At 37.5% G+C, this 27,791-nt stretch overlaps 1 protein-coding gene across 1 annotated transcript; it reads right to left on the bottom strand.

The window, feature by feature from the left end:
- Positions 1–4: 4 nt before the first annotated feature.
- Positions 5–27,791, bottom strand: LOC108372048 (protein Shroom-like; the record flags this gene model as incomplete). The annotated part of the gene is made up of 4 exons (XM_017627687.1): positions 5–1,178; positions 1,427–2,432; positions 11,486–11,775; positions 27,592–27,791. Coding segments are annotated over 4 exons (2,670 nt in total), but the record flags the coding sequence as incomplete, so codon positions are not given.

Below are 27,791 nucleotides of genomic sequence, written 5' to 3'. Positions count from 1 at the left end.
GCAAAGGTTCATCCGCGAGTTGCGTGTCCAAGTCCGCGCTGGGTGGCAGCGGCGGCAGATCCGGCGAAGGAACGCGCAAACTCGGATTCTTTGGCGGTCTTTCAGGCACCCAACCGGGTTCAATGGCGGCCGCTGGCAGCGGTGGATTGTAGTATTGCTGCACATAGTTTGGTGGTCGCGCATGTTGCTGCGGATGATGTTGTTGATGTGCCAGCGCGGCGGCTTGCTGCAGCAACGCCTTCTCACGCATGGCTGCCGCATACTCAGCCGCAGAGGAGGTGCGACGCGTGGGTAGCAGGTTAGTGGGGCGCGCTGCTCGTGGTGGCGGTGGCGGCGGCGGCATGCCGCAATCATTGAAGGAAGATTTCTCAGAGCTCGAAATGTTCTTAACGGATTGCGCAACGAGCTTCTCTTGCGTGGCACGCATGTACTGATCACGAAATTCCGCATAATCTGAGGCGGATGAGGAGCGCCGCAGCAGCGTGTGTGGTATGAGTGAGCGTGAACGTGGTGGCGGTGGTGGTGGAGCGGGAGAGGGTGGTTTGGTTGGCAGCGCGCTGTAACTGCTTGATGCACCGACGGCGTGTGTGAGAGTCGCATGCTCATCATTGCTGCCGACCTGGCCGCCACTGGTGGGCTTCTGTGGAGGTGGCGGCGGAGGTGGTGCGCACAAACGCATTGGCAGCTGCTGTGCGGAGGTTTTCTGTTGTTGAAATGTGCTGCCACTCAAATTGCTATGCTGCGCGCCATAGGAGTTTGGCAGCGAGCTGCGCATGATTTGATGTTGTGTGTCAGATTCTTTCATGTTCGACTGGTAGGAATGCGGACGTAAAAGTGGCGAATGCTGTTGTTGTTGTTGTTGCGGCGGCGAATGCTGGTGCTGATGCGCTAACTGATGCTGATGCTGGGAATGCGCAGTGAGTGGCTGATAGATTTTTTGCGACTGACCCTGTTCTTTGGCATGCTGCTGTTGTTGTTGCTGCCGTTCAAAGTACGACTGCACCGCATTCTTTTGGAATGCCTTCAGCGCTGGATTCGAGACGCGATGTGTCTTACTCGGGTCCATATAGGTATATTTCTGCAGCTGTGGTTCGTTTTTGGTGCGCTCGAAGTCGTTTATCAGCTCAGCGACCGACTGCCAACTCGGCTGAGGCGGACTGGTTGGAGACGCCAAGTATCTAAAGTGAAGAGAAGAGAAGGGAGTGGAATGCAATTTACTTCAAAGCTTGCGTACAAAGAAATTCTATAACTTACTTTGTTGCCAGCGCCACTGATGCTGCCGTCTGCTGCGCCTGCTTCTGAAGCAGTTGCGGTTGTTGTTGTTGTTGCTGCTGCTGTTGCTGTNAGTATCTAAAGTGAAGAGAAGAGAAGGGAGTGGAATGCAATTTACTTCAAAGCTTGCGTACAAAGAAATTCTATAACTTACTTTGTTGCCAGCGCCACTGATGCTGCCGTCTGCTGCGCCTGCTTCTGAAGCAGTTGCGGTTGTTGTTGTTGTTGCTGCTGCTGTTGCTGTACCGGCTTCTGCAAGCCAGCGCTATACTGCGGCTTCGGATGCAGCACAAATTGCGAGGTGTTGCTATGCACCTTTTCAGTATAGGTGCTCACAGGAAATAGACGGTGATTGCTGCGGTAGGATTGCGATGGTTGCGCGGATGCCGACGATACCGCGGACGCTAAGGAAGTTGTGGACGTGTTCAGCTGCGAATTAGCGCTGCCAGGCGAAAGCGACGCGCCACCAACTGGACCCGCGCCTATAGCGATTACTTCCACAATGGCGTTGGTCGCAGTGCTGCTGATGACAACTGGCTTCGGCGCTATGGCAGGCGAGTGGGACGCAAGCGCGGAAGTGAGCGCTTCCACCTCCGCTTGCGTATTTGTCACAGATATGCTTGTATTTTGTGTTGGTAATGGCGGTGGTGCTGCCACATCACTGCCGCCGTCGTCTGTTGCTTTCGGCGCGCTCCCCAGCGGCGACGTTTTCGCGGACGCGTGTGTGCTAAGATTGCAGCCATCAGTGACGCTTGCACTCAAGGAACTGGGTAGCGCATCTGCAAGTGGCGCGGCAGCAGGTAATTTATGCGCGAGTGATTGCGGTTGCTGACGTACTGCATACTGCGGATGTGGCTGATAGGGATGCATGGCGGCGGTGGCGTGTACAGGCGGGTAGCTTGGACTGTGGCGATGATTCGGAAGCAACGCGGCGTTTTGCGCCATCAACCGTGTGGGCGAGTGTGTGCGTTCGCGCGCGGACAATGTTGGACTGATCTGTTTGGGTGCGCTCGGCGAGTGCTGTTGCGCAGACGATATTAGTGGCTGCTGCGCTTGTTGCGGCTGCTGGGACTCGTCGTGCAGATACAGTACGCTTTCGCTGTGATGTCGTTTGGGGGTCAAAACGCGCGAACTATGCACAATCAGTTGCGACGAGGAAACTGAAAAGAATGAAGAAAGACAAAAATAAATGAATTTGATAAACAAGTAATGTGTGCTACAGAGATAAATCACAGAATGCTCGCAGCAGCGTGCGCCCCTCGAACGAGGTGAATAAAAATGAATTGCAAATCTATAAAATGATCCTTGAACCAACTGCGCAAATCAACAACGTATAAATCACCTAAACAGCCTGCAGCGGCACACTGCACAGTCGCCTTCATTACCGGCATGCAGTCAATCGCGGTTGCCGCTGGCTCCACCGCCACCGCCTTTACTGCAGCCACCGCCAGTAGCTCTTTGCCGATTAAGCGACCAACATTCGACAGTTTCCGCTCGACGTTCGCGATTAGCAGAGGATGGCGGCGCAGGCGACGTGCATGATTAAGCGTTTGAAAGTGGTGAACAAGCTGCGTTTTTTATGCGCTAGCTAACCACCCTTACCGGCCAACGCGCGGAGCTCCTGTGCAAACAAGGTGTCAAATCAGGCGCACCAGCAGCTCGGAAAAGATATATCGCTGCCGCTATTGTCGCATTGCTGGGTCGGTCAAGAAGCCTGTAGAAACAAGCTACACATTTATGTACATATATACATATATATATGTGTTTGTTAGTTGTCATAGATAAATGGCCGCAACATGACACAGTGGCAACGCGATCGTTTGCTAGCAACAGTTGCGCTCGTGGCATTCACCGCGATTGTGTAATCTAATAGCCAATTCATTTAACGGTTTTGTACTTGATTTTGTTGTCGCCGCCGCCGCCATCGCTGCCGCTGCCTCCGTTAGTTGCTTAACACAATTTTTCCTGCCTCGTTTTGTGGCATGCGCGAATTCGTGCTTATATTGCAATTATAAAAGATTGCCAAGCAGCCGTGGTGGGGGTATTAATTTTATAGAACCTTTTTTGCCAATTTTTTTGCTCGCAATTTATAAATTTATTTTTCCTTGAATGCTTGCTCTCGTATGTGCTACTAGACTACATGCTACTTGCTACTTGCTACTTGCTACACACTCCGTCCGCATACGGGTTTAATCGCATCGGACTTAGCATTTTTCGTCGCCTTGTGCGCTTACGCCTTTGGGCGTGGTGGGAGTTGCTGTGGTGGCTGTTGGCCGTCAGCCCGGCTGATACGATTAAATTTGCACCTACTAACTACCTACTTTAGTATGACAAATATCTTGCGGCCAAACGGGTAAAGAAAAAAATGAGTTGGAAAAACCAAAAGTTCTTACGTTTGGGAAAGGAACGTTAAAGGTTAGAATAATTGTGAACCCAATTAAGGAATCACAAATGCCGTAGGCAATTTTACGTAACTACATACGATTTTGGTGGCCTTTGACTAGGTTTCGCCAATGTTAAAAATTTAAAAATGAGTAGAGTGGAAAAATAATAAGTTGGATATGTTGAAATAGTTAATTGGTTGACAAGAATGTTCTAGTATGAAAATGCTACGGGCACAAAAAATTTGCTGCAAGAAAATCCAAACTGATAATTCAAAGGTAATTCTTAGAACGAACTGAAAAATTGTTTTGGTTATAACGAGGCTAATCAATAGAAACCAAAAGGGGTTTAACGAAAAAATTGCCCTATCGCTTTTTCAGTGGCATGTACTAGGGTAATTGACTCGGTTTTTCCAAACCGGTTTCCACCGCTTTTTTTAAATGTTTATAGGCGTTTTTTTTTTTAATTTCGATTCTTCGAATCTCAAATAAACCGGATTTTTTAATCATAAAAACCGATTGTTTTTATTTCAATAAAAGTTTTGAATTTTTCGAAGTTTTCGGCGCTTTTTTCAGTCCTTTTTTTTTAATTTTGATTTTTCGAATCTCAAATAAACCGCATTTTTTAATCATAAAAACCGATTATTTTTATTTCAATAAAAGTTTTGAATTTTTCGAAGTTTTCAGCGCTTTGAGGGAAACCCCTAAATAGATTTAATTTTATATCCTAGGTTATTTGGGAATTAACAGTATATCGAGGGCTTATATTCAATACCCTCTATCTGCACTTTTTACAAAAATGAGATTCTGATATAAAAATCCACCTAAAACTTAACTGTCATCGGCGATATTAATACTGACCTTGTATAACGCTTGAGAGAAGAATTTACTATTAAATTGCAAAGTCAGAATTAACAGCAGTGATGACAGGCACGTCCCATCAAAAAGTAGTAGGAATATAAGCCCTCGATATCATATTTGATTACAATAAACGAAAGTTTATAGGCACTTCAACGTTTTCTACGTGTTTGGCCGAGCCTCTCCACCAATTCGTGTTCGGTTTTTTGATGCTGGGACACAAATGGAGACATCTAGACTTTTATTCCACTTTGAAGAAGCTTTTTTTATGGCAGAAGCATACTCGGAGGTGTGCCATTGTCTGCCGGGAGGCGACTGCTATTTGAAAAAAACTTTGTTTTGATTTTCCTGCGATCAGAAATTGAACCACGGACCTCCCGAGTCCGAGCACTCGGCAATGGCGGCAAGAGCACTACTCAAATAAGTCAGAAAAAATCCAAAATAATATTAAAAACAGTTAAAATAAGACGAAACGTAATTTTTTCACTGAGTTTTAATTGTTGTATTTTTGCTCTAAAAAAATGTTTGGACTGAATTTGCTTTGCTCTCTTCTTAGTGTTTTTCTTCATTTTCTAAATCGGGAACCGGTTTTTTTTCAAATTAAAATTTTACGAGTAACTCGAAAACCGGTTTTGGAAAAAAACGAATAATGGAACACTTTGGTATTTATATTTGTCATTGCAGCAGGAAAGATACACAAGATTTTTTTTTTTAAGTTTTAAATTTGCAGATTTTTTGGCATTTATTGTATTTCTGGGATTCTTCAAAGTATTTTCAAACCACGCCGAGAGTTTTTGTTTTGTTTCGTTATATTTCGGGGGTTTTCAACGATTTATGTTTAAAAAAATATAGAAAAACTAAACAACTATCGCTTGTTTTGTCTTAACCCTTTCACCACCAGTGCCCAAAATATTGGGCAAACTTTTTTGTGTTTAAATCTCTTCTTTTTCGTACATAAATAACAGCCTTTTTTGTTAAAAGAACAGTTGCGTCGAGAAAATTATATATCTTTTCTTTAGCGCGTTTTTCTTGTTGAACTTTCTGGATGCAATTGACCGTGTCTTTTCACAAAAGTGAAAATTTTCACATAATTCGGTAGTGAGTAGTGTAGCATTGAGAAAAGCTACACAATTTAGGAACGAATTTGTCAAAGTTGGTTTGCAGATAAACCGGTTTCGGCGTTGTGCCATCTTCTGAGTAAGTTTTCGTACTCGAAACATTAACAACCAAAAAGGACTGTTTGACTTCCTTTTTAAATATAACGGGTTTCACTGTCCAATAAAATGGACGCTAAATAACGATAAAGCTAAGAGTTAAAAAAAAATGTTGATTATATTTTTGAAACTAACGGCACAAAATTTGCCGGAATGAAATTTTTCATAAGATGTTCTAAAATAAATTTGACACTGATGTCCAAAACTATGAATTTTACTGGCAACTTTAGGTTAAACAGCAGAGGGCAGATTGATGATTGGTGATGTCTGTTGTGGATATATTACAAAGGCAAATTAGTGACGAGTGATCGAAGTTGTGGATTAAATCCTCCCTTCGATGAAGTTTTTAAAGTCTTATTAGTGTAAATAATTTTGCTGTCATACGGCGAATATAAATATAAGAAATAGTATTCGATACTCTCCATTAATTCTTCGACTGCATTTTTGGATGGGACAGCTTTTTCCCGTTTCTCGATAATTTAGCACCGCAGTAGTTACCTTATTTATGTCTAGGCATCTATACAATGCTTTCACTACAATTTAAAGCAAATACGCCACACCATCTACAGCTTCCGAAGACTTGTTGTTGTTTAATGGAGAACACTTAGTAGCTCATAACCAGTGTTGCCAAGAGAAAATCTGCGCCTGTACTAAAAATATACGTTCCAAAATATTGCTAAAAAGTAGCTGAACACCATCTATGTTCCAGCACTGGCGCACGAAGTGGAGGTTAGGCGGTCGTTAATGCTTTTATATTACTATACCATGTTTGAAGCCAAGCAAATACAAATATCGAGCTAAATATACGCTGACTGTAACTACTTAGCATTAGAAAATTTCTACAATCATTCTAAATCACTTTGGGAATTGTATGCCCTACTTTTATAGTAATGTACTAAGTACAAACATCCAACACTAAATGAAGTTAAATAGCCTTCAAACACTGTAACACTCCCAATAATTTGGCGATCAAACCTGTACCTTTGTACTAAGAAAAGAGCTTCCCCAAAGGCGTGATGAAATCAATTAGAACTTGGCTGCTCTGTACAAAAAAAAAAGGAACGCATGAAAACTGTAACAATCGGGAAGACAAATGAATATCAGTTAATCATTATAAACAGCTGAGTAGGCCCAGCTGAGTTAGGCCCAAGTTAGATGCGCTAAATTTTGCGCCCAACCAAAGTAGGCTCATTAACAATCCGTTATTTTGACTTTGTCTAAGCAAACTTAGTAACAGAGCAAATGGTTTTTTAATTAGCTCCACCTTCAATTGCTGTGCCTGTAATTTCGTAAGTCTGCTTAGCGAATTTGGGTTAAGGGTGTGGTGGAAAATGCTTGGCTTGCAAAGGGATTGAATGTATGCCTTATATATATATTTTTTTTTGGTTTGTAAGGCAGAAGTAAATAATCATGCGCTTGTACGGCGCATGTGTAAGTGCTCTGATTGCTGTGAGAAATGACAAACCTTTATGCTGGTCATACCTTACAGTCGAATGTAATACATATCATTGACCTGTGCGATCACAAAACGTGCGATCATTCTATCGATCAATCCAAGAGGTGATCAGAGCTAGCGTTAATTTTAGTTGAAAAGAGCAATAAGAATGCGCAAAAAACGCTTGGTTATGACACGAAAATTAATTTACAAAATGTTTCAAACTCAGCAGTGAAATGGTTAGAATTTTTTTCTGCTTCAGCAGCAGGTTCTTCCCACTTGCATACCTGTAGGTATCGGTTTGAGGTGGCACTACTAGCGTTTTTGCGCTTCTTGGCATTGGTGTCCATTTGGAGCGAAAATATCATTAATCATGAAACACGGCTAACCTTTGGCAATAGAACAATGGCATGAAATGCTTGAAATTTTGTAAACTAAAGCGTTAAGTTACCAAAAAATAGTTTCGAAATGCTCAGCATATATTAGTGTCGTTACAACATAACATGCGCACCCGCCACATTCATTAATTAAGACGATTTTTTAATAAATTTGTAATTAGTAAAATAAAAACGAAAAAATAATGCAGAATTTTGAATTTGGACGAGCTAAAATAAATCTTGTAATTCTGCTTTGGAGAGAGAAGTTAAACCTCATAAATTATCTACCACAATTAATAATAAGCAATATCGAAATTTGCCAGAAAGTCAGCATTAAATTAAATTTTTTCTTCTGAGTACTAGATCAGGTTTCCACCAAAACTTTAACTGCAGCTAAGAGCTCTGTTATGTTTTAGGACCGCACTTCACCCACTCGTGCTAATGATAGAAAAAACTCTAGAAGATAAAATTATGCCTTTGGAATTTTCTTCTGAATAAATAAAAGCAATCGCCCTCGACCGGAAATAGCAAACTTCCGAGTGCATTTCTGATATGAAAAATATCTAATCGTTATTTTACATTAAAAAATGTTAAGCTTAAGATTTTACGACGGTTAACACGTCTTGTGAATGCCCTCAATGTAAAAAAAAAAAACGGGAAAAAAGTTTCTGCAGATATTTTGATATAAATACTTTTAACCCACTTTCTATTACCTTTCGAAGTCAAATTTAAAAACTATTTAATATTTATATATACATAATATTTGTATTGTCACTTATAGTTGAAAAAATTTCAAGCTGGACAAAAAAGTTGGAAAAATGTTAAATTTTAACCCAATGTGATTTATAATATGAGTAAATATGATTTCTAACAAATTTGTGGCTAATTTTACATGTCATAATTTAAAAAAATTAATTTTGTAGACAAGTTTGATTACATTAACGATAGCCACATAAAATTTTGCAATGCACAAAAAAATAAAATTTCGAAGATTTTGTCATTTTAAGTTTTATTTGGGTCAGTTTTTAAAGTCGACTTTTATTTTTTGTATTTTTTACTTGCTGTTGATAATTACATAAGTCCCTTCCAATTAGAGGTATACGCCGCCGAGCCACGCCGCCGCCGCCGCCGTTTTTTGTCATTACTCACGCGCCGCCGCCGAGTTACGAAAATATCGGCGCGGCGGCGGCGGCGGCGGCGTTCGGCGCCTAAGGAATTTTGTACAAAGTTTTCATGAAACGCATCACTTGAAGGAACTACTACTACAGAATATATAACAATTTTTTTCAATACCACAACAATATTCCTTTTTTACAGATTACTACAACAACAAGAAAGTTGTCACACACCAAAAGACTTTAACGATAATATCTCAGAAAGCAGTTTTAACAGAAGTGCCCTTATTGCATCTAACTCCTCGATTATTGGAGATAAAACAAAAACAAATTGATCTTCTTGTGTATTTTTTCTTTACTAAAGAGTTGAATATTTTTTAAACAGATTTTAAATAAGTAAGTTATTTTATTCCGGGGTCCCACAGACGTATACAAGTTCTATGTGGCAGTGTGAAAACTATGTTAGCATTCACAAGTGGTGGGCAAACCCCAGAAAGGTTTTGCTCCATCGCATCGCAATGTTTTCTACACAGGGTTAAAGTTCCCCCTTCTTGATGGAAATTAGTAGTATTTTTCATTACTTTTGTTTACCCTCGGAAAATTTGGCACTTAAAATTTTAGTGGAAATTTTAACCAGGCCTGTTCTGCTGGGAGTTGATGTATAAAACCCCCGGAAAATAGTAGACCACCCTAGTTTTCAATCAATAACCCGCAAAAAATCGTAAGAACCCCTTAATTTAACATAACGGTAGATAACGTTATTTCAGAAATTTATTAATAGCGAAATAAATTACTCCAATAACTTAACTTTAAATTTTTATTTATTTTTTCTTTAAATTTAAATAGTACATACGGATCTATAGAGAACATAGAGAACCATGTATGTATGTAGTATATTTCTTTATTTATTTTTTAATTTCAGCTACAGAACTAGTTTCTTACAGACTAGTGAAGACTCTAGGTGAATATTGTAAACAAATTATTCTTAAATCTATCAATACTTAAGTTAAAATCGATAACACTAGAATATGTATTGCACAATTCAATGATCTAGCAATTGGTTCATTTTTGGCAAAATTCGTGGTATGCAGAGCATCAACCAATAGCCTTTTGTTTCTTAAATTACGCGGGGGATTATATAATATGAGCAAATCTGTTAAATAAGCGCAATTTGTGTGCCCATTGATTATTTTATAAATAAATGTAATGAAGAAGTAATCTCTTCTTTCCTTCAAAGACTGGAGACCCAGCAATTTCTGTCTGCCAATATAGGGAGGAACATAACCTTGCTAGGGCAACTTGCAAATAGCGAATATGGTGAAAATCTTGTTAACTCTTTCTATTTTGATCGAGTCCACTTCATAATATGGACTCCATATTATAGAACAGTATTCCAGACGGCTTCTTATTAAAGGATTTTAAAGTTACTGGATCTCTGAACTCTTGAGTATTTCGCCTAATAAAGCCTATCATTGAGAACGATTTAGATACAATATAGTCAACGTGTTTTGTAAACGCGAGTTTGGAGTCAAAAATAATGCCCAAATCTTTTATTTCAGTGCTCCGCTTTATAACGCAACCATCTAATTTATAGTCAAAAGGTATATCACTACTAGACTGCCTCGAGAACGTAACTACGCAACATCTACCTATATTTAGGTTCAAACAGTTTAATGTACACCACTGCTGAAATTCATCTAGATCGAGCTAAAGACGATTACAATCTGAGAGATCACGCACAACTGAAAAAAGTTTAACATCATCTGCAAACATCAGGCAGTTTGCAAAATTAAAATAGTTAGGCAAGTCGTTTATAGAATAAACAACAGTTTAGAATAAACAACAGTGGTCCACAATGCGTGACCTGTGGTATGCCCGACCATGCATTAACTGTCATTTGAGATGTTGTTACCCCAATTTGCACAAGTAACTTTCTTTGCGTTAGACCCTCTTCGGTTCGCCTATCCATCAGCGCCAAGCACTCAAAATTTTAATTCAAGTAGGAAGTAACAATATTTAAATTTAAAACTAATTTATTAAGGAAATAAGTAGAATTATAATCTGAATTGACAAGGCGAATGCCTAACGCTGACGAGATGACATGATAAGATTAGTAGCCTCATGGCTCTTATGGGCAGTAGCGCCGGCCTTTACAGGCGCGCCGGCGTCGCCGCCGCCGCCGATTATTTTTGAAGTTGACCACGCCGCCGCCGCAAAGCCTGTCGGCGTAAACCTCTACTTCCAATACAAAAAATAAAAAAAATCCGATAAAATAATATGATTTTTGATAATCTTAAATAACTTCCAAAAAAAATATATATATTAATTTTTTTTTTTTTTTTGTAATTTGGGGAAACTTTTCAAGGTAAAATTGAGGCACAATAAAAGTTTTTGTTATCGTTCAAAAGTTATAGATTATTGATCACTCACACCCCTAAACAAGTACACTGTGCGACGTCAAGAAGTCAATTCACATGGCTAATAAGTTTCCCGCCTTTCCAGTAGATGCCTCCTGTGCGACAAGACAAAATTGAAAGTGCATTACGGCAAACAAAAGCTAATAAGGCACTGTTTGTCTTTAAAAACTATAGAAATAATTATAAAGGCAGTAAAAACTCAGTATATCGAACCCAGTTATAAAGAAAAACTCACATAAAGGAACTCTTTTTCTCACAAAAACTGAAAAAGTGTAGTTTTCTTAAGTTATAGCAAATCAAATACCGAAGGCATTCAGCTTCGTTGTATCGAGGTTTCACTGCAAACTATTTTTAATAAATATAATAAAATAAAATCTAATAAAATTAACTTTTCCTCTAAACTTCTTTTAACTTACCCGACTCTGAGATGGCCGAATACCCAGTGGCATGACTTGCCTCGGAAACGTCACTCATGGAACCCAACCATTTTAGGGTCTCCGTTGATGAAGTGCTTTCCGAACTGTTATTGTGTTGCTGTTGATTGCTGCCGCTGTTACCGCCTGTGAGCGCTACATCTCGACCTATAGTGGAGAGCAGCAGTGGGGTAGGAGAGGGTGCCATCGAGGCACATGAAACGGAGGATAAGTCGTTCTGCGACCAATGGTGGGAGGATTGGCGTGACAACATCTCGCTTTCCTGACGTAATCTGCGTAAACGAAATAGAATAGGAAAATATAAATTTAGACGAAATTGGTAATTAAAAATGAAAATTATACTTATGCAGAATATAAAATTTATTGAACAAGATTGGCAAAACATATGAATAATCATGCCAAATTAAAATTAATTGAAATTTGAAGTCATAAACAAGTGGTTTAATGATAAAAAATATATGTACATATATATGTAATAGTAGGGCGGGTCGAAAAACACAAAATGCTTGATACGTAAATTGTATAGGCTTTAAAAGATGCGATTTTAATCACTTAAGGCCTGTATGCCCCTCTCAAGAAAAGCAAAAACTCTATATAAAATTACGTACAAGTAATCGCTAAGAAATTTTCTTGAGACAAACTTTCTTAAGGCAGTACGCAGTTCTTAAGAATATTTCTACGCTTTCTACTACGGGTTTCTAAAGTTTTTTTTTGTGAAAAAAAGGGGACAAGGCAGCCCATGTTTGCAACAGAAATATATGCCCGTTCCATTATTTCTTTGTGATATCAAAATTTCTTGGACACACACACGAAATAATGGCAATTTTTTTCCTGACCGTTTTCTTGAGAGTTGCATACTGGTCTTTAGTCTAAACAAAAATCCTAGTCCTCTACGACAATTTCTTCATTCTGCGGAATGAGCCTTATAAAATTAAAGTGAGAGTGGGAATATCATTGATTTTTTTATTTTTACGACTTGTTTAGATCAAATCCAGAACTTATTTCCTTATATAAAATCACAAAATAATAAATTAGCAAATTAAATGTAAGTAACATCAGTATTTTAATAAATTAATAATGTAAGTAGGAAATAAAAATTAATTGATTAGTTTAATTTGGCCAATTTATTTTCTTTTGATTTTTAAGAGTAAGTATGTTCCGAATTTGATCTACACAAGTCGTTGTAAAAATTTTTCGAATTGGTACTCCAACTCTAATTTTCAATTTTTCAATTTTTCATTCCGCAGACTGAAGATATTGTCGCAGAGAAACAGGATTTTTTTTTTTAGGAAAAGTGATCAATATAGCACCTTTTAAGACCTATAAAATTTTTGTATCGAATATTTTGTGTTTTTCGACCCGCCCTAATGTATATACTTATAACATTCTACAGGTTTATAGAAACTTTTGCACGAATTCGACGCGTTTATTTGATCAGATGAATTCAGGTGCCATATTCAGCCACGGGCGAGTGAATTTTATTATCCGAAGTAAAAAATAAACAAACAAAATCTAGTACAACAATACTTTAACGATTTTTGTACAGTCAATTGCGGAACTAACACCAATGTCTTACTCAAAAGTCATGAAAAGGGGAAATAGAAAGCAAGTCCTACAAAAAAAATTAAAAGTTAATAATTTAATTTAAAGAACAAATCATTAAAATGATTTTATTTTCTATAAACTAAGGTGGCAATATGTATAAGATCACATAAGTAGCATGTCGTGTAGCCAGCCACTCTTGTAGTCAGGCAGTCAGGCAGTCAGTCACTTAGCCAGTCAGTCCATCAGCCAGCCAACCAGCTAGTGAGTGACTTAAGCTGCGTGTATTTACTCGTATCAGGCATTCGATCTGCTTCCACATGATTTGATTGCTTTTAGCCTCCAGGCGTCGTCAGTGCCAATAATCAATTGTGGTTTAAAACAGACGTCATATTCATAGAAATAAATACACGCAGACTTACATAGAGTAGGTACTTCCAGGCATACAATATTTATGTACAAATGTATTTAAATACTCTTTTTTTAAATTAGTTTTTATAGTAAATAGCAGCTTATATTCATATGTATGTGCACTTATGTGTTTACGTGCTGTTTATTTAGTTATGGGCTTGTTCATGTGTATTGATTTGCAGCCTTCAAGCACACGAATGTTATTTTTGCCCCAAATTGACAAGCAAACCAATTGACATACAGACAGTTGGCTAGACAGGCAACCACCAGCTTAACATAAAACTTAATGAAGTGTGTTTATGTAGCGTTGACTTTTGACAGGACACTCTTGTATAAACAGCGAAAATAAATTATAATTTTTGGAGCCAAGCAGCGTCCAATAAATATAAAATGAGACAGTGGCCGCGAAATATGTAGTACAGTGTCGGGAAAGAAATAGGTTGTTTTATATCTTGTATACGAATAAAAAAAAAATATTTACTAAATTAAAATATTTGCTATTTAAGCAGCTACTCGTGCAGTATATACAAAGTACTGGGCTGAAGAACGAGCTTTCAAATAATCTAACCTTTTTTTTGTGAGCTTAAAGTTCTTGCTAGGTGGCGCTGGAATCGAGTTATTTATAAAAGTCGTAATTATGAACCGACTTCGTTCATATTCAAAATCTCTATGAACTGCATGTTAAAAAGTGCGTCTGCGAAAAATGGGCCAGCTAGATGGTATCAACGTCACTCTGTGCTGGGTTCTCGGACATAGCAATATTGAAGTGAATGATTCGACTGATGACAGGGCTAGATGCGGCTCAGAGATGCCAATGCAAGAAGCGGATAGCTCCGGGGTAGTGTTAAGTGATCACGGTAGCAAAATTAATGAGTACACCCTAGCCGTGACGAATGAATTGTGGAAGAAACGGGAAGACTGTGAGACCATAAGATTATTATGGCCGCGGCTGGGTAGGAAAAAGTCAAGGGAGATACTGAAACTCAATCGATTTGCAGTAAGTGTCCTTACCGGCGTCATCACAGGACACTGTGCTATAGCACCAATGCTCCAACGGTGGCGAATACCAACGAGTACTCTCTGCAGAGGCTGTCATAATATGGATGGGGAAGAGTCAAATGACCACTATCTGTGTCGATGTCCAGGTCTACAGACGAAGCGATTCAAGTTCTTGGGTTCCATGCTTTTCAACAGTCCGGGCGAAGTAGCAGAGGTGGAACTGTTGGATCTCCTCGGTTTCATCAGGGATAGTAATTGGTTCAGTAAAATAATTACTTTTCGATATAGGTACGTGTCTCCTCCTGACAATGGACAATTCTGTATCCGAGTGAAAGTATGGACTATTCCACACACGCCCTTCTAACCTAACCTAGGTGCCATTTTTCTTCATTTTCGGTATTACTAATTCTTAAATATAACAATAAACACTTTTGCAAAAATAGACCCGCTGGGTAATGCTTGGGTGGAGTTATTTTTAAAACCCGATTTTTCGGTTCGATTTTGTTTCTGTTCGAAAGGTATTTTACCTACATATCGAAACATATTTTTGCATTGCATTTACATAGCTCCGCTTGAACGTAGAAGCCAATTCATTGATCAAGGGATTTTCTACCAGGGTCAAGGGTGTATCAAGAGGAAGCGTTTGCCATCCAGTTGGCAGCACTCGCTCAGAGACCTAGAGAGAGCAAACGAGACTTTATCTTCCGCGGCAAAACTGTGTACTTGAGTTACCTTATAACTACTTTTATTGGCTTATATGACATAAGACTAGAGATTGACGCATCCGACGTGACGGAGAACGTAGACGAGAGATTTTAAAGAACCCACGGTTTGCAATACCTTCAAAAGGGCTACGGGAAAAAAATGGCGACTGTCGCCGCAATCACCGAAAGAACGAGTATCTGAAGCAAAGTTATCAGACCGATTGTCATCCAGTTTATTGGCAAGCATTAATCAAAGAGAGCAACAAGGAAATAATTGTGCAATTGTAAGTGCAAATGATCGCATGCGGGGCACCGAAATTGCGCATATGGAAACTGTGCATTTAGACATTATTTCGGTTTCTACCGAAACTGTGCATGTATGCTTTATTTCGGTTTTTACCATATGCATTATTTCGGTTTTAAACCGAAACTGTGCATGTATGCATTACTTCGTTTTTTTTTCATATGCATTATTTCGCTTTTCAACCGAAACTGTGCATATATGCATTATTTCGGTTTTTTTCATATGCATTATTTCGTATGCACAGTTTCCATATGCACAATTTCAGGGTGCCATCGCATGCATATTGGAAACGATAAGCAGCGAGCCACAGGAACAGCTCATCATCAACGTTTCTCGTTTGAAACTGATTAACTGATTCTTGAGATAAAAGATGCAGGGCTCGAATCGTAGCAGACGTGAACGAGCAACTGGTCACGTAAAAATTCATGTTTCGGATTATAACAGTCGTGAACGTACTGCTCGTCTGATAAGTTGCTCGTTCACGATTATTACGATTCGAGTCCAGGTTTGGAAAAGACCCTAAAAGGTAAAAGAGCCCATGTAAACGTTGTTGAAGTATGTATTACTTGTATACTGTAGACGCAAATCTTTGTGGAGAACCTCTTTTTAAAGCAATGCGTTTTCGTTTGTTTGTAAGTACTTTTGTCAGTGCTAAACATATTTTTTAATCATAATTATACAAAAATATTTAAAGTACTTAACAATAAACATGCCTTTTGAAGTGTTGATAAAAAATGCCACTTAAATTTGCGGAAGAGATTTAATTGCAGGCATTTTCTATGATAACTTTAAAATATGTTATTGTCACAGCTTTTCAATTGATTTTTTATAAAATACAAAACAAAAATGTTAATAACATTAATTACTCGTACAACGCATTATTTATGTACATATGTATGTGTTTGCTGGTCACAAAGCCGCTTTAATTGAGAAGAAATAAATGAAAAAATAAGTACAGTTAAGTAGTTATTTCATGTTGCTATGGTGCTGAAATTAAAATTAATAATAATAAATATGAAGAGCATTAAGTAGTATGTATGTACATTAGGGTGGTCCTTAAAACATCAAATTAAGTATTTTTTTCAATCTCACCACCTGCATCGGTAATACCACGGTCACAGATTGGAGACGGTAAAGGCGTGTCGCATAGCGGTCAAAGTCCAAATGCCTCTATGGAGACTCAAAAAATTAAAAATATTTTTTTCATTTAGTAATTAATTTCGCACAGGTGGCAACGTTCAGATTCCTCTATGGAGACTCAAAAAATGTAAATAATTTTTTTTTTTTTTCATCTAATACCCAAAATCGTACTACTAAAGTCGAATAAATTTATACATATAAATTTTGGTCCCGATTGCAGTCGGTTAAGACATTTTCATAGGCTAACCAAAATTTATATGTGATAACTTCGACTATAGTAGTAGCAACGACGTAAGGGTTGAGGCTTAGGAAATCTGATGTAAATATTTCCTTCCTACATTTACGGACCACCCTAATGTACATAGATAATAAATAATTAAAAACTCACTTCAATAGCGCGCACCCAAACAGCCTCAACAAACTCACATATGGCGAGTGGCTCTCGGCATTTTGCGGTTTCTTATGGCTGCTGTTATTGTATAGAACGATCACCAGCCGCTAAGCTTCTATTAAATATTGCAGCATTTTTAAATAATATAAGCAAATTGTATTGAAGCATTAATTAAATACTCAGCGTGAATAAGAAAATTCCATTCTAGTTTCTTTATTTGTTGAGCATGGTGTGAAAAAAGCTAAGAAATATTGACACGCGAGACATTTCATGTAGATGACTTGATGACTAGTTGGCTGATTTGTTTATTCTAATAATTGTGTTTTTTTGGAATTATTATTAATTTATTTCCTCGGACATTTGCATGTCTTCTCGCCTTTAATTTATGTTTTACTTGTTTCAATTTATTTAAACAGCTGATCGACATTAAGCGCTGCGTGTTTGTTCATTTATTTGATTTGCTGATTGAGGAAATGTTCTATGAACTACACAAAATGATTATAAAGATATAAAACTGGTTGAAGCACTTGACGATGAAGAGCACTTAACATATGTATTCACGTACATCTTCTATTTCAATGACTAAGAAATGATTCCGTTATTTATAACTTAGGTTCCTAGTGTTAAAATTAGCAATCAGATTCGTAGTCTTTTGAAAGCATTATTTTTTAATAAATATAAAATTGCAAATAGTCTGTGTGTAATAAAAAACTGTATATAATTTTGTTGTCACTAAAAAATTTTATATAATTTTATTGCCATTAAAAATTTGCATAATTTTACGCTCCTTAAAAAATGGATTTATATTTTTCGTCGTTTTAGAACTGAACAAATATTTTGGTAATTTAAGTTATTTAGAACCTGGACATAATTTCCTGTTTATATCAACAGAGGACATCAATTTTTTTTCACTTAAAAACTGGACAAATTCCTTTCGTTTTTAAAGGATATTCACAAACTTAAGACGAAATATAAAATACTATGGCTATGCAATGACAAAATAATTACGAAAAAATTTGGCAGTCAAAAAAATTTAACCACCCATTTAGTGGCAAAAAATATTGTCTTTTTTGTGCAAACAATTTTTTAAAGCTGAGGTTAACTTTTATTCCTTCTTAGCATAAACTGGAATGCAGAGAAAACCTCTAGTAAAATCTTCTTGTATGTCTCCTTTCAAAATAGTCGAGCGTTTACATTTAGCTTTTTTCATGTTTAGTTTTGAAATGACTAATTAATTATGTCCAGTTTACAAATGACCTAAAATTTATAAATAGTTTTTAAATATCTCCGTATGTATGGCTATAAATTTATATCCAGTTCATAAATTACCAAAATTTTATTACAGTTATTAATTTTTAATTGTGAAATTACTATAACTTATGTCCAGTTTTAAACCTATCAAAAAATGATGTCCATTTTTTTAGTTATCAAAAATCTTGTTGTTAAATTGATAAAAAGTTAATCGCCACATTTTAAATGATCCAGAATTCAAGTACAATTTTTTTTACCAACTTTTACATTACAAAGTTTGGTGTTAATTTTTTTAATAACAAAAATTGGACTAGTTTCAAAATGGCCAAAGAATTGAATTCACTTTTCTTAAGTGACCAATAAATTATAACCTGTTCATACATGACAGAAAATTGTTGTCTTATTTTTAAATGGTCAAAAATTTATGACCACTTTTTTAATTACCAAGAATCCAGTTTTTAAATGACCAGAATTGTATGTACAATTTATGGTAGTAAAAATTATGTCCAGTTTTTTTAATGACCATAACCCTTTTGCATTTTTTATGACCGAAGTTGTATGTCTAGTTTCAAGATGGTCGAATTATTTTCAATTTTTAAGTAACCTAAAGACGTATGAATAAATTTTAAACCAACAACAAGTTTTGTCAAGTTTATAAGTAACCTAAAACATCTATTTAATTTTTAAATTACTCAGATTTTAATTTACCAAAAATGCCTTTTTCTAATTTTAAACGGCCATCACTAAAGTGACCAAAAATGTATACCTACCTACCACAATTTACTTCCAACCCCATAACTACCAAGAACTATTTAACCTTTTACGTGACCCAAAAACTACCACAGTTAAGTCCAGTTTTCAAAAATCTTTAACTTTTTATGTCCACTTTTTATGTCCGGCTTTGGAACAATCGCAAAACAATTATTTTTAGATTTTCTAGTAGTAAAAAGTTATATCCAATCTTTAGATAAACAATAATTTTTGTCCGATTTTTAGATTAAGAAAAATTTTGTTCACTTCTTATTTTCCAGCTTTGCTACAACTTTTACGTAGTTTGGTTAGAAAAATTTTGCTTTTGGATCGCGAATACGCTAACTCAATTTGATGCCATCATTCTGCAACTAGTGAGTATGACATTCCATTCTGATTGCAACATCAGCGCTTACATATGTATGTAAGTAAGCTTACAGATCTGCGATCTACAAAAATATTTGTCTACCTCTTGAATGCTCCTTCGTTCAAATGCCGTGACATAATCTCTTTAAGGTACATAAATATTTTTATAGCTAATTTCTTCATTTTTTTTTTTTGCACCATCCAAATAAAAGCGCAGCCCCTATTAAATTTTTACATGTACCGCTAATAACACAAAATTGTTCAGTCACTTAGTCCAGTCAGTCAGCACAGTCAGCCGCTCAGCTTATTGCCATATTTTGCAAATCAACTTTGGTCATAAAAATAAATTCAAATCAACCAAATAGCGCGACATCAATAAATGTCTAAGTACTCAATTCATGCATACTTATTTGGGTATGTACAATATGTACTTGCAACATCGCGCAGCAAATTTCATTCTAATACTTAGCGCCTTGCAATGTTTATTAGATTTCTAACTTACATACATACGTACATACATACATACCTACTGCAATATTATAGGCATATATATGTATTGAACATGCATATATCACTTGGTTGGACTTTGGATTGTATGTAGTCATTAGCAGCGTTCGATCGGTCGCCAGATCCACAGATCACAGCTGGTCTGTATGTCTTGACTGTCTGTAGACCGGCACACACACACACACACCGAGATTACCGCCCAAAGCAGCCGCATTCCAAACATGCTTATGAATATTGCTTGCACTTAGTAATTGTTGTTGTTGTTGTTGCTGCTGTTGATGCTGCTGCTGCCACTGCTGCGATTATTATTGCTGCTATCTGATTGTTTGTTTACCTGTCTGGCGCTTTAGCCAACCAACCACAAACGTAGCAATATTGCCTGTTACAAGCTTATGCGGCATGTGGTATTACACACATACATACACACATACATACCTGCATACATATGTATACCCATATAATTGTGCTTCAATATGTTGCCACTTATTTATCTACCTATGACTTGTCGCACATAAAATATTGCACTTGGATTTGAATAATAAAGCTCGCCGCTGAGTGGGTGTGAAATGGTACATTCGTAGATAATTTTCGAAGTGTTATGGTGTCAACTATAACGCGTGTTATTAATTTTCGCTTTGCATTAAGCCAGCCAGCCAACCAACCAACCAACCAACCGGATGCGTCTATGTGACAGAAGTAGGTGAAACGGTTAGGTTGGTAGTGTGCTCAAGGAAAGGAATTTCCAACGATATACATATATTTGTATATAAATACAAATGTACATAAGACCGTACCACCTTACAAGCGAACAGAAAAAAGTTCGGAGAACATACCTGAGTCCACAGTATTTTTGCAAAACAATTTATATCTTTTTTTCCAAACCTAGGGGTAGATTTTTTACATTTTTGGTGAGGTCGAAATTCGGAAATATTTTTGTTTTAAATATTTCTACTGGAATAATCTCAATACTTCCTCAGCAAAAGAGTAATAATTTTTGGAGAGATTTAATTGACTGGCATTAGGATGGTAGGTACTGAGATCTGGTGAATAAGTACTAGGACATGGGACTTGAGATCAATGGACTTACTTATACTTTCAGATACGGCGTTTACAGCCGTGATGAAAAATGGAAAAAGGCGTCCGCTATCTATATACAGCTAAAAGGAAAAAAACTGAATTGTTATGTAAAAAAACTGCTTTAGACAGTAAACTTTTTTTCTAATACGGTCTAATGTACATACGACATACTTACATAATTAAGGAAGAGAAATGACTAACAACTGGTTTCACAAGCAATTTAAGTTTTATTTATTTTTATTTTCTGTTAATTTGCATATAAAAGTCAAAAAATTTAAATAATTTTTTACTTAAATTGCTTTCGTGAACTTGGCTGTTAGATCAGGTCGTTCCCAAAACGAAAGAAAATATTTTTTAATCATTACTTCATACAAAAGTATAGTTTTGAGCTAGGTTTAGGATCATCCACGTTGAAAAAAATTTTCCAATGAAAAATACAAAAAGCTTCGAATAATATCCCCCCACTTTTGCTGGCCACCACCACTGAAAATGTTTAGTGGATTACGGTTTGAATTTATTCACCTAGAATGACCAATGGTAGAGGCGAATCATAGGACTTTCATTAGTGTCATCCAAAAAAATGCAACGGACGGAAAAATTTAGAAAACGCATGTCTGACAAAGGCATGCCTGATATGCGAGTTGTCATGTAGAGAAGCGAAAGCTCGATGTTGGGTTTGTAGTGGGAGGAAGGCTCCATCGCAGTATTTCATTGCAGTGAACGAGCCCATCAATGCAAAACGTGGCACTGTTCACCATCTCGCTCATTTGCCGCACATTCCGAAGAAAGTTAAGTATGGAGTGTCCATGGACGAATGGTCGATGGAGAAGGACGGGAAATACAACCTCCACGACGAATGATCGATGACGACTTTTACGTTAGTGGCATCAAGCTTTTGCCTGAGAAGACCCCTAGTAAAATTATCCGAAGAAAAATTTTCTAGAATGTATCAATGCGACCTTTTTAGGCAAGAATTAATAGGTTATAATGTTCTACGAAAGTATAATTTAACTATATATTTCTTAACCTGTAATTTCGCTCAGACATTTATTTTAAACATTTTGTCCATTTTTTTGAAAACTACTTAGGCCGGGACATGAAAACTTTCGTAGGCCATAAAATAAAGACACGTGCTGACTTTTGCAAATCCGTCGAGTGTTTTATTACTGGATATGCATACTTTCAGAAAATATAAGCAAAGCCCAAGCTGGTTGGAATTTTCGTAAAATTGTCGCACAGTGTTAGAGTAGAAGCTCAGTTTTCTGCTCAGCCAGCGCGAGGCCCATCGAGGTCAGCCAATCAATGATGGTAGGAATTGCCAATTGTGCACATCGTTCAACCTCAGAAATTAAAATTTTTTGGCAACAACTACCACGGCAAAGTCACCTGCAAACCAGATTTTCTTCGCTACCGTAGGAATATGTACGTTTAGCACGCCACCGTTTATGGCGTTGCAAAGGAGTTGGTGATCAGTCCTGTCAAATACGCGGGGGCGTTAAAGTTTCGTAGCGTTCACAGTTGGAAAGCGAACTGGTGTGGGTATAGGCCACCAGAAGCTTCGGTACTTTGACCGTTTTGTCATTAGAGGGATCGTCTGAATCGTCTGGTTTGGAAAGCCAGTGAATTTGTTAATAGACTACCGTCAAAGCTAAATCATTCAGTTTGTCTTCGTCACGCTGAAAGCGGACAACCTTTTCTATTTCCAACTCTAAATGAATAGATAAGAGATTTTGGGTTGGATGAAGAGCTCGCTACTGCAACAAAACAAATGTCTAGGATCTTGAGCAAACGCTTTATTTGGATACGATAAAATAAGTGCAAAAACACTAGACTAAATGTATTGAGCTAAAAGGAGACTAAGTTAAGAAATTAAACCAATTTTTTTCAAAAAAAAAATAAGACAAAAATATTTGGATGAGGGTCTGAAACTTCGGCTCTACACTGCATATATTTCAATATGAAAAGTCCACATTCACACGTTCTGGCAGTTGCTATACATATATTTTAAAGACATCCAACATTTCAAGTCCAAGTGCAAGAAAAACCAAAAAACACAAATGCGTAAGAAATGCAACGCACAAATGCGAGTACAAAAAAACCAGGCTACATACATACATACATATGTAGCTGCATGTCTATGTACATAATTTAGTAGCAACAGCAATCGACAATACAAGCAATGTTGCAAGCAATTCAAAAACGTGTTGAACGACAGCAACATAACATTAATTACACAAACGCTATTAAATGCATATTTATGAGTTGCGTTGCTGTTGCTGTTGCTGCTGCTTGCCATGTTTCCATGGCCAAGCGTCAAGCAGCGTACAAGTACAAGTTTAGTCAAATATACATACATATATTTACATGACACTGAAAAAATGTAATATTTGTATAAATTTACACTAACTGCCTGCCAGATGAGCTAACAGCGAAGTGAGTTGCAACAGCGAAGAGGCAGAAGTCGGCTGAAAATAGTAGTCACACTGGCAATGTTGCGGTTGCCCGCATTTGCGTTTGCGCCACTGACCACTAAAACCATAAACCTTTGGCGCTGTCACCGCCGCGGCACATTTGTACACACACGCACAAGCGTACACCTCACCTAACATACATAGATACTATTTCCGAACACCTCATCTTGTCAAGAGCAAGCTGGCCGCCGCGCGGCTACTCCGCCGCAAGTTTGTCTGCGAGTCATTATTAGTTTGTTGTACATACTACGTGCCTCATAGAAACCTAAGTGCCGCCTAAGTGCGTAAGGCGCAATATGACGAGTATGTATGCATATATCGCACACGATCTTCAAAAGTGACACAACTTAAAATTTCACATTTTTGAAACAATGCACTAAAAATGTACACAAAGCTTTGGGTTAGCTTTCAACAAAAGCTGGAGCAAATTTTTGTTGTAATTTGTTGAAAAAAAACCTAAGTTAAAGTCTTGCTTGCCCCTATGATTAGCATGTTTTTAAAGTAGTTTTCCGCATTTTCTGACGCACATGTAATTTTGAGTTGTGTCACCTTTGAAGATCGTGTGCTATATGCTCTTGTATGTACTCATATAACGTACACATATGTATGTATATTTACTTGCGTTGAATGGTACTTGTACGTGTGCTTTTGTTTGTGGTCGTATTTGTTATTAGTCATTGTACGGAGCGTATGCAAAGTTTCTATGCATGCACGCATGCGCCTAAGTGCTCTGTGCTAACTGCAAGGCAATTGAGTCGAGCAACAGCAAAATTATGGCCGTAAGGCTCACCTTATCATTGAAGTGCGTTTTTAACACCAATTGAAACAATTATATGCAAGTGTACGATTTTATATATACACATGTGTACATTAGACCATACCACCCAACAAACAAACAAAAAATGTTCGCTGTACACTCCTGTGCCTAAAATAATTTAGCGTTGGGATTAACAAAAAAAAAAAAAATATTTTGTTTTGGTCGAACCTAGAGGTGGCCTCTTTAAATTTTTCGGTAACACCTACATACATTCGGAAATAAACTTTTTTTTTTTTTTTCTACTGGAATAAACGATTTGATGGCTTCAAGTCGGTGTGTTAGGGTGATAAGGATTGAGATTTGGTGGGTAATTACTTGAGATCCATGAAATTTTGAACAAAAAAATTATCATCCTGAAAATGCTGGAGATATGACGAAATATGTAAAAAAGGCATTCGGCAAAAAAAAGTTCGAAATTACCTTGCAAAAACACTTCAGGTGTACGAAAGACTCTTTTCTGGCACAGCCTAATTTACATACTACAATGAAAGCTCGGTCTAACGAAGTTGAAGGGGTTGCATAAATACTTCCACATACCTATAATTTCGTTATATTTATAGAATATCGTGTTCTCGATACAACGAAATATGCGAAATTTTAAAATAAATTGTTATATGTCAAGTAACGTGATTTTTATAACGGTACTTTACGCGACAACATATTAATAATTCGTTATATAGAGGCTTTTGAGTCGACACTTCTTTATAAGAGGCTTTTCTTCGGTATATATATCTATGGAGCATTTTTGTACTTTGTATTTCGCGACAACGAGGTGATTTCAGGGGACTCAACCAAAGTTTGGTTAAATTGAGCAGGCGTAGCTCAATTGGCTCAGAACAACATCACTGTCGCTCACTAACAAAAACCACAGGATTCGTGGGCAAAAATCGATCGACCATCATTCACTGCAGCCTCGCGTAGGCTCGCATTGGTTCAGCTGTATGTTTGGGGTTTAAATATTTTTTGCAATACCCAGAAAACTGTTGTTGTAGTTGGTATTGGCGTTGTTGTCTTTAGGCTCAATACCTTCAATTTGTTGAGCACCCCTGATATTGAGTACTTATTTCGGTTTTTCAGGGTTCGTTATATCGAGGTTTCACTGGTTATGCTTTGGGATGTACAGCAGGGGTCGGCAAAAGTGAAACTGTGACTGTGTTGGTGAGCACAAAGTAAATCAGCAACCCTGTAGGAAATGGGGTGAATCAAAACGAAAAAGTTGTTGTAAAAACTTATAAAAATATTTCACGTATCGCTTCATAACTCAAAAAAGCGAAACTCGGAAAAACCTGTTTGTTGATTAAACCATTTTTTGTCCACTACCGGCCACAATATCATTGCATCGAAATTGTTTTAAAACCAGTCAACCGAGAAGGCAGTCCGGTTTTGGTTTAGTTCTGCACGAGAACAACATGTAATGTCAAGAACCTTCCCGAAAAAGAACAGAATGAGAACAAAAGTGTTTAGAGCAGTTTGAACAGGAACAAAATGAGAACAAAAGATACGGGAACGTTTACGTAAAGAACAAAATGTGAACAAAACTCTCGGAAACGATCTCGAAAATAACAGAACAAACTCTCAACAACGTTCTCATGAAGACGATAATGAGAACGAAATTTTCGGGACGTTTGCAATGAGAATGAAAGTATCGAGAACTTTTCAAGGAGGGTCTAATAAGAACCAGAAGTCGGTGAACGTTCTGCTAGAGAAGAAAAGGAGAGCAAAAGTTTTGAGAACTTAACGTTAAGAATGAGAGGTCCGTCTGTGTGTTGGGTTGAAAAATCGTTTCAGTGAGAATTACGATTGTTAATTCTAAGGCAGAGAAAAGCTGGATCATTTGAACCTCCAGATCGTTTATCATTAGGGTGAACTGTCCATTTATTGAACAATATTTCATTTTCGGTGCAAGAAAAGTTCGTGTCTTAAGTCCTTCCTTGACTTAATTTGCGTAATTAACTTTCACCGCCGGTTTCACCAGCAATTGAAATGGAAAATAATTTCTTATTATCTGTCAATTTTCATATAAAGATCAAAAAATTATAATCATTTTTCCCTTAAATTGCTTTCGTGAAATTGGCTGTCAATCCTTTTTTGATTGATTATAATATTCAAACATTTCAAAATAATGCAACGCTATGAGAAAAATTTAGTTCTCGCTTCTAATCTTCGCGTATCGTTCTCTGTCACAAAGTTTCTGCTTCTTAAGTTCTCAAATTGTTGTTCGAGAGAAAGTTTCTCAGGCTTTTGTTGCCGTCAAATTCTTTGTCAGAACGTTCCGGATACTTTTGTTCCCATTTTATTCGCTAGAAAATTTCCCGAACGTATTGTCCGCATTTTGATTTCTTTGGAGACGTTTTGTTCCTATATAATTCCCGAAAATGTCGACGGAATTATTCTACTGATAGCACTTGGACCTATTGCGTATTACTGCTAGCAGTTGATACTCTGGCAACACCATTATTTCAGTACTGGCACGGTTTAAAAATAAATATAAGGAACACTTACAAAACTAAAGAAAAAAAAATATATATCTTCACATTCAGAAACCAGCGATATGACAAACATTTCGTGACAGGAGAAAAAACTCGATTGTCGCATTCCATACAACCAATAGCTGTCTTAACTGACCATAACTTGTTGCGACTAGGACGTTGCCCATTAGCAACCGCCTGCCATGTGAGCGTGTGTATGTGTGTGTGTGTGTGCGCGCTGTGAACGTGCAACAAATCACTAAACAAGCAACTAAACAACATCAATGAGCCTAAAATAAACCAAGATGCCCAAACAGCAAATGACAAACGGCCTGCAGCTAAGAGCCAACGGCCAATAAATAGGTAGGCGAATGAACAACGCGACCAACGGACAACTTGCAACATGCCATGGCAGCAGGCTCTGGTGTAAGCGGCCAGCAAATGCACCGAATGAGTACTTTAGAGTACAATTACCCAATATGCCACAGAGCGAAGACGAGTTTGAATCGACGTCGTTACGACGTCGGTCTGGTGAAATCGTTTGGGTGTTTCGGAAACGACGTCAAATCGAATTCCTTTTTTCAGAAATTTGTACTCTATTACACTAAAATTTAGTGAGCTATATTTTTTCTTTTAATTCAAATTGAAGAGTTTGAAACTTTTGGGAATGCTTGCTGATTTGTTTTTTTTAAATATTACACATAATTTAAAATGTGATTTTGTATGGTTTTTGCTTTTCATCCGACGGCGAGTTCGCCAGAATGAGTGGAAAACGACGTTGTTACGAAGTCGTTTGGCAAATTGGGTATTCGTACATACACACATGTGTGTATAAATGTAAGTTTATTTGCCGGTATGTAGTACATTGAATGTGGCATTACAAAACTCACCTGTCCAGGAATGGTGTGGCCGAGCTGGAATCCGAACTGGAGACATAACTGTGATAACCCTCCGATTGTGCATACGACGATTGCTTTTGATGATGGAACAACATCGCTGGCTGATCGTAATAGGATGAGGCGCGTATGTTGTACTCTTCGAGGCCGGCCTGTGTGAGGCTGCACTGATCGCTCATGTCATCCTGTAAATG

The sequence above is a fragment of the Rhagoletis zephyria genome, unplaced genomic scaffold (genome assembly GCF_001687245.7).
Source record: "Rhagoletis zephyria isolate East Lansing unplaced genomic scaffold, Rhagoletis_zephyria_1.1 Rzeph_scaffold_05393, whole genome shotgun sequence".
Taxonomy (NCBI): domain Eukaryota; kingdom Metazoa; phylum Arthropoda; class Insecta; order Diptera; family Tephritidae; genus Rhagoletis; species Rhagoletis zephyria.
This window is presented reverse-complemented; position numbering and strand designations above follow the sequence as displayed.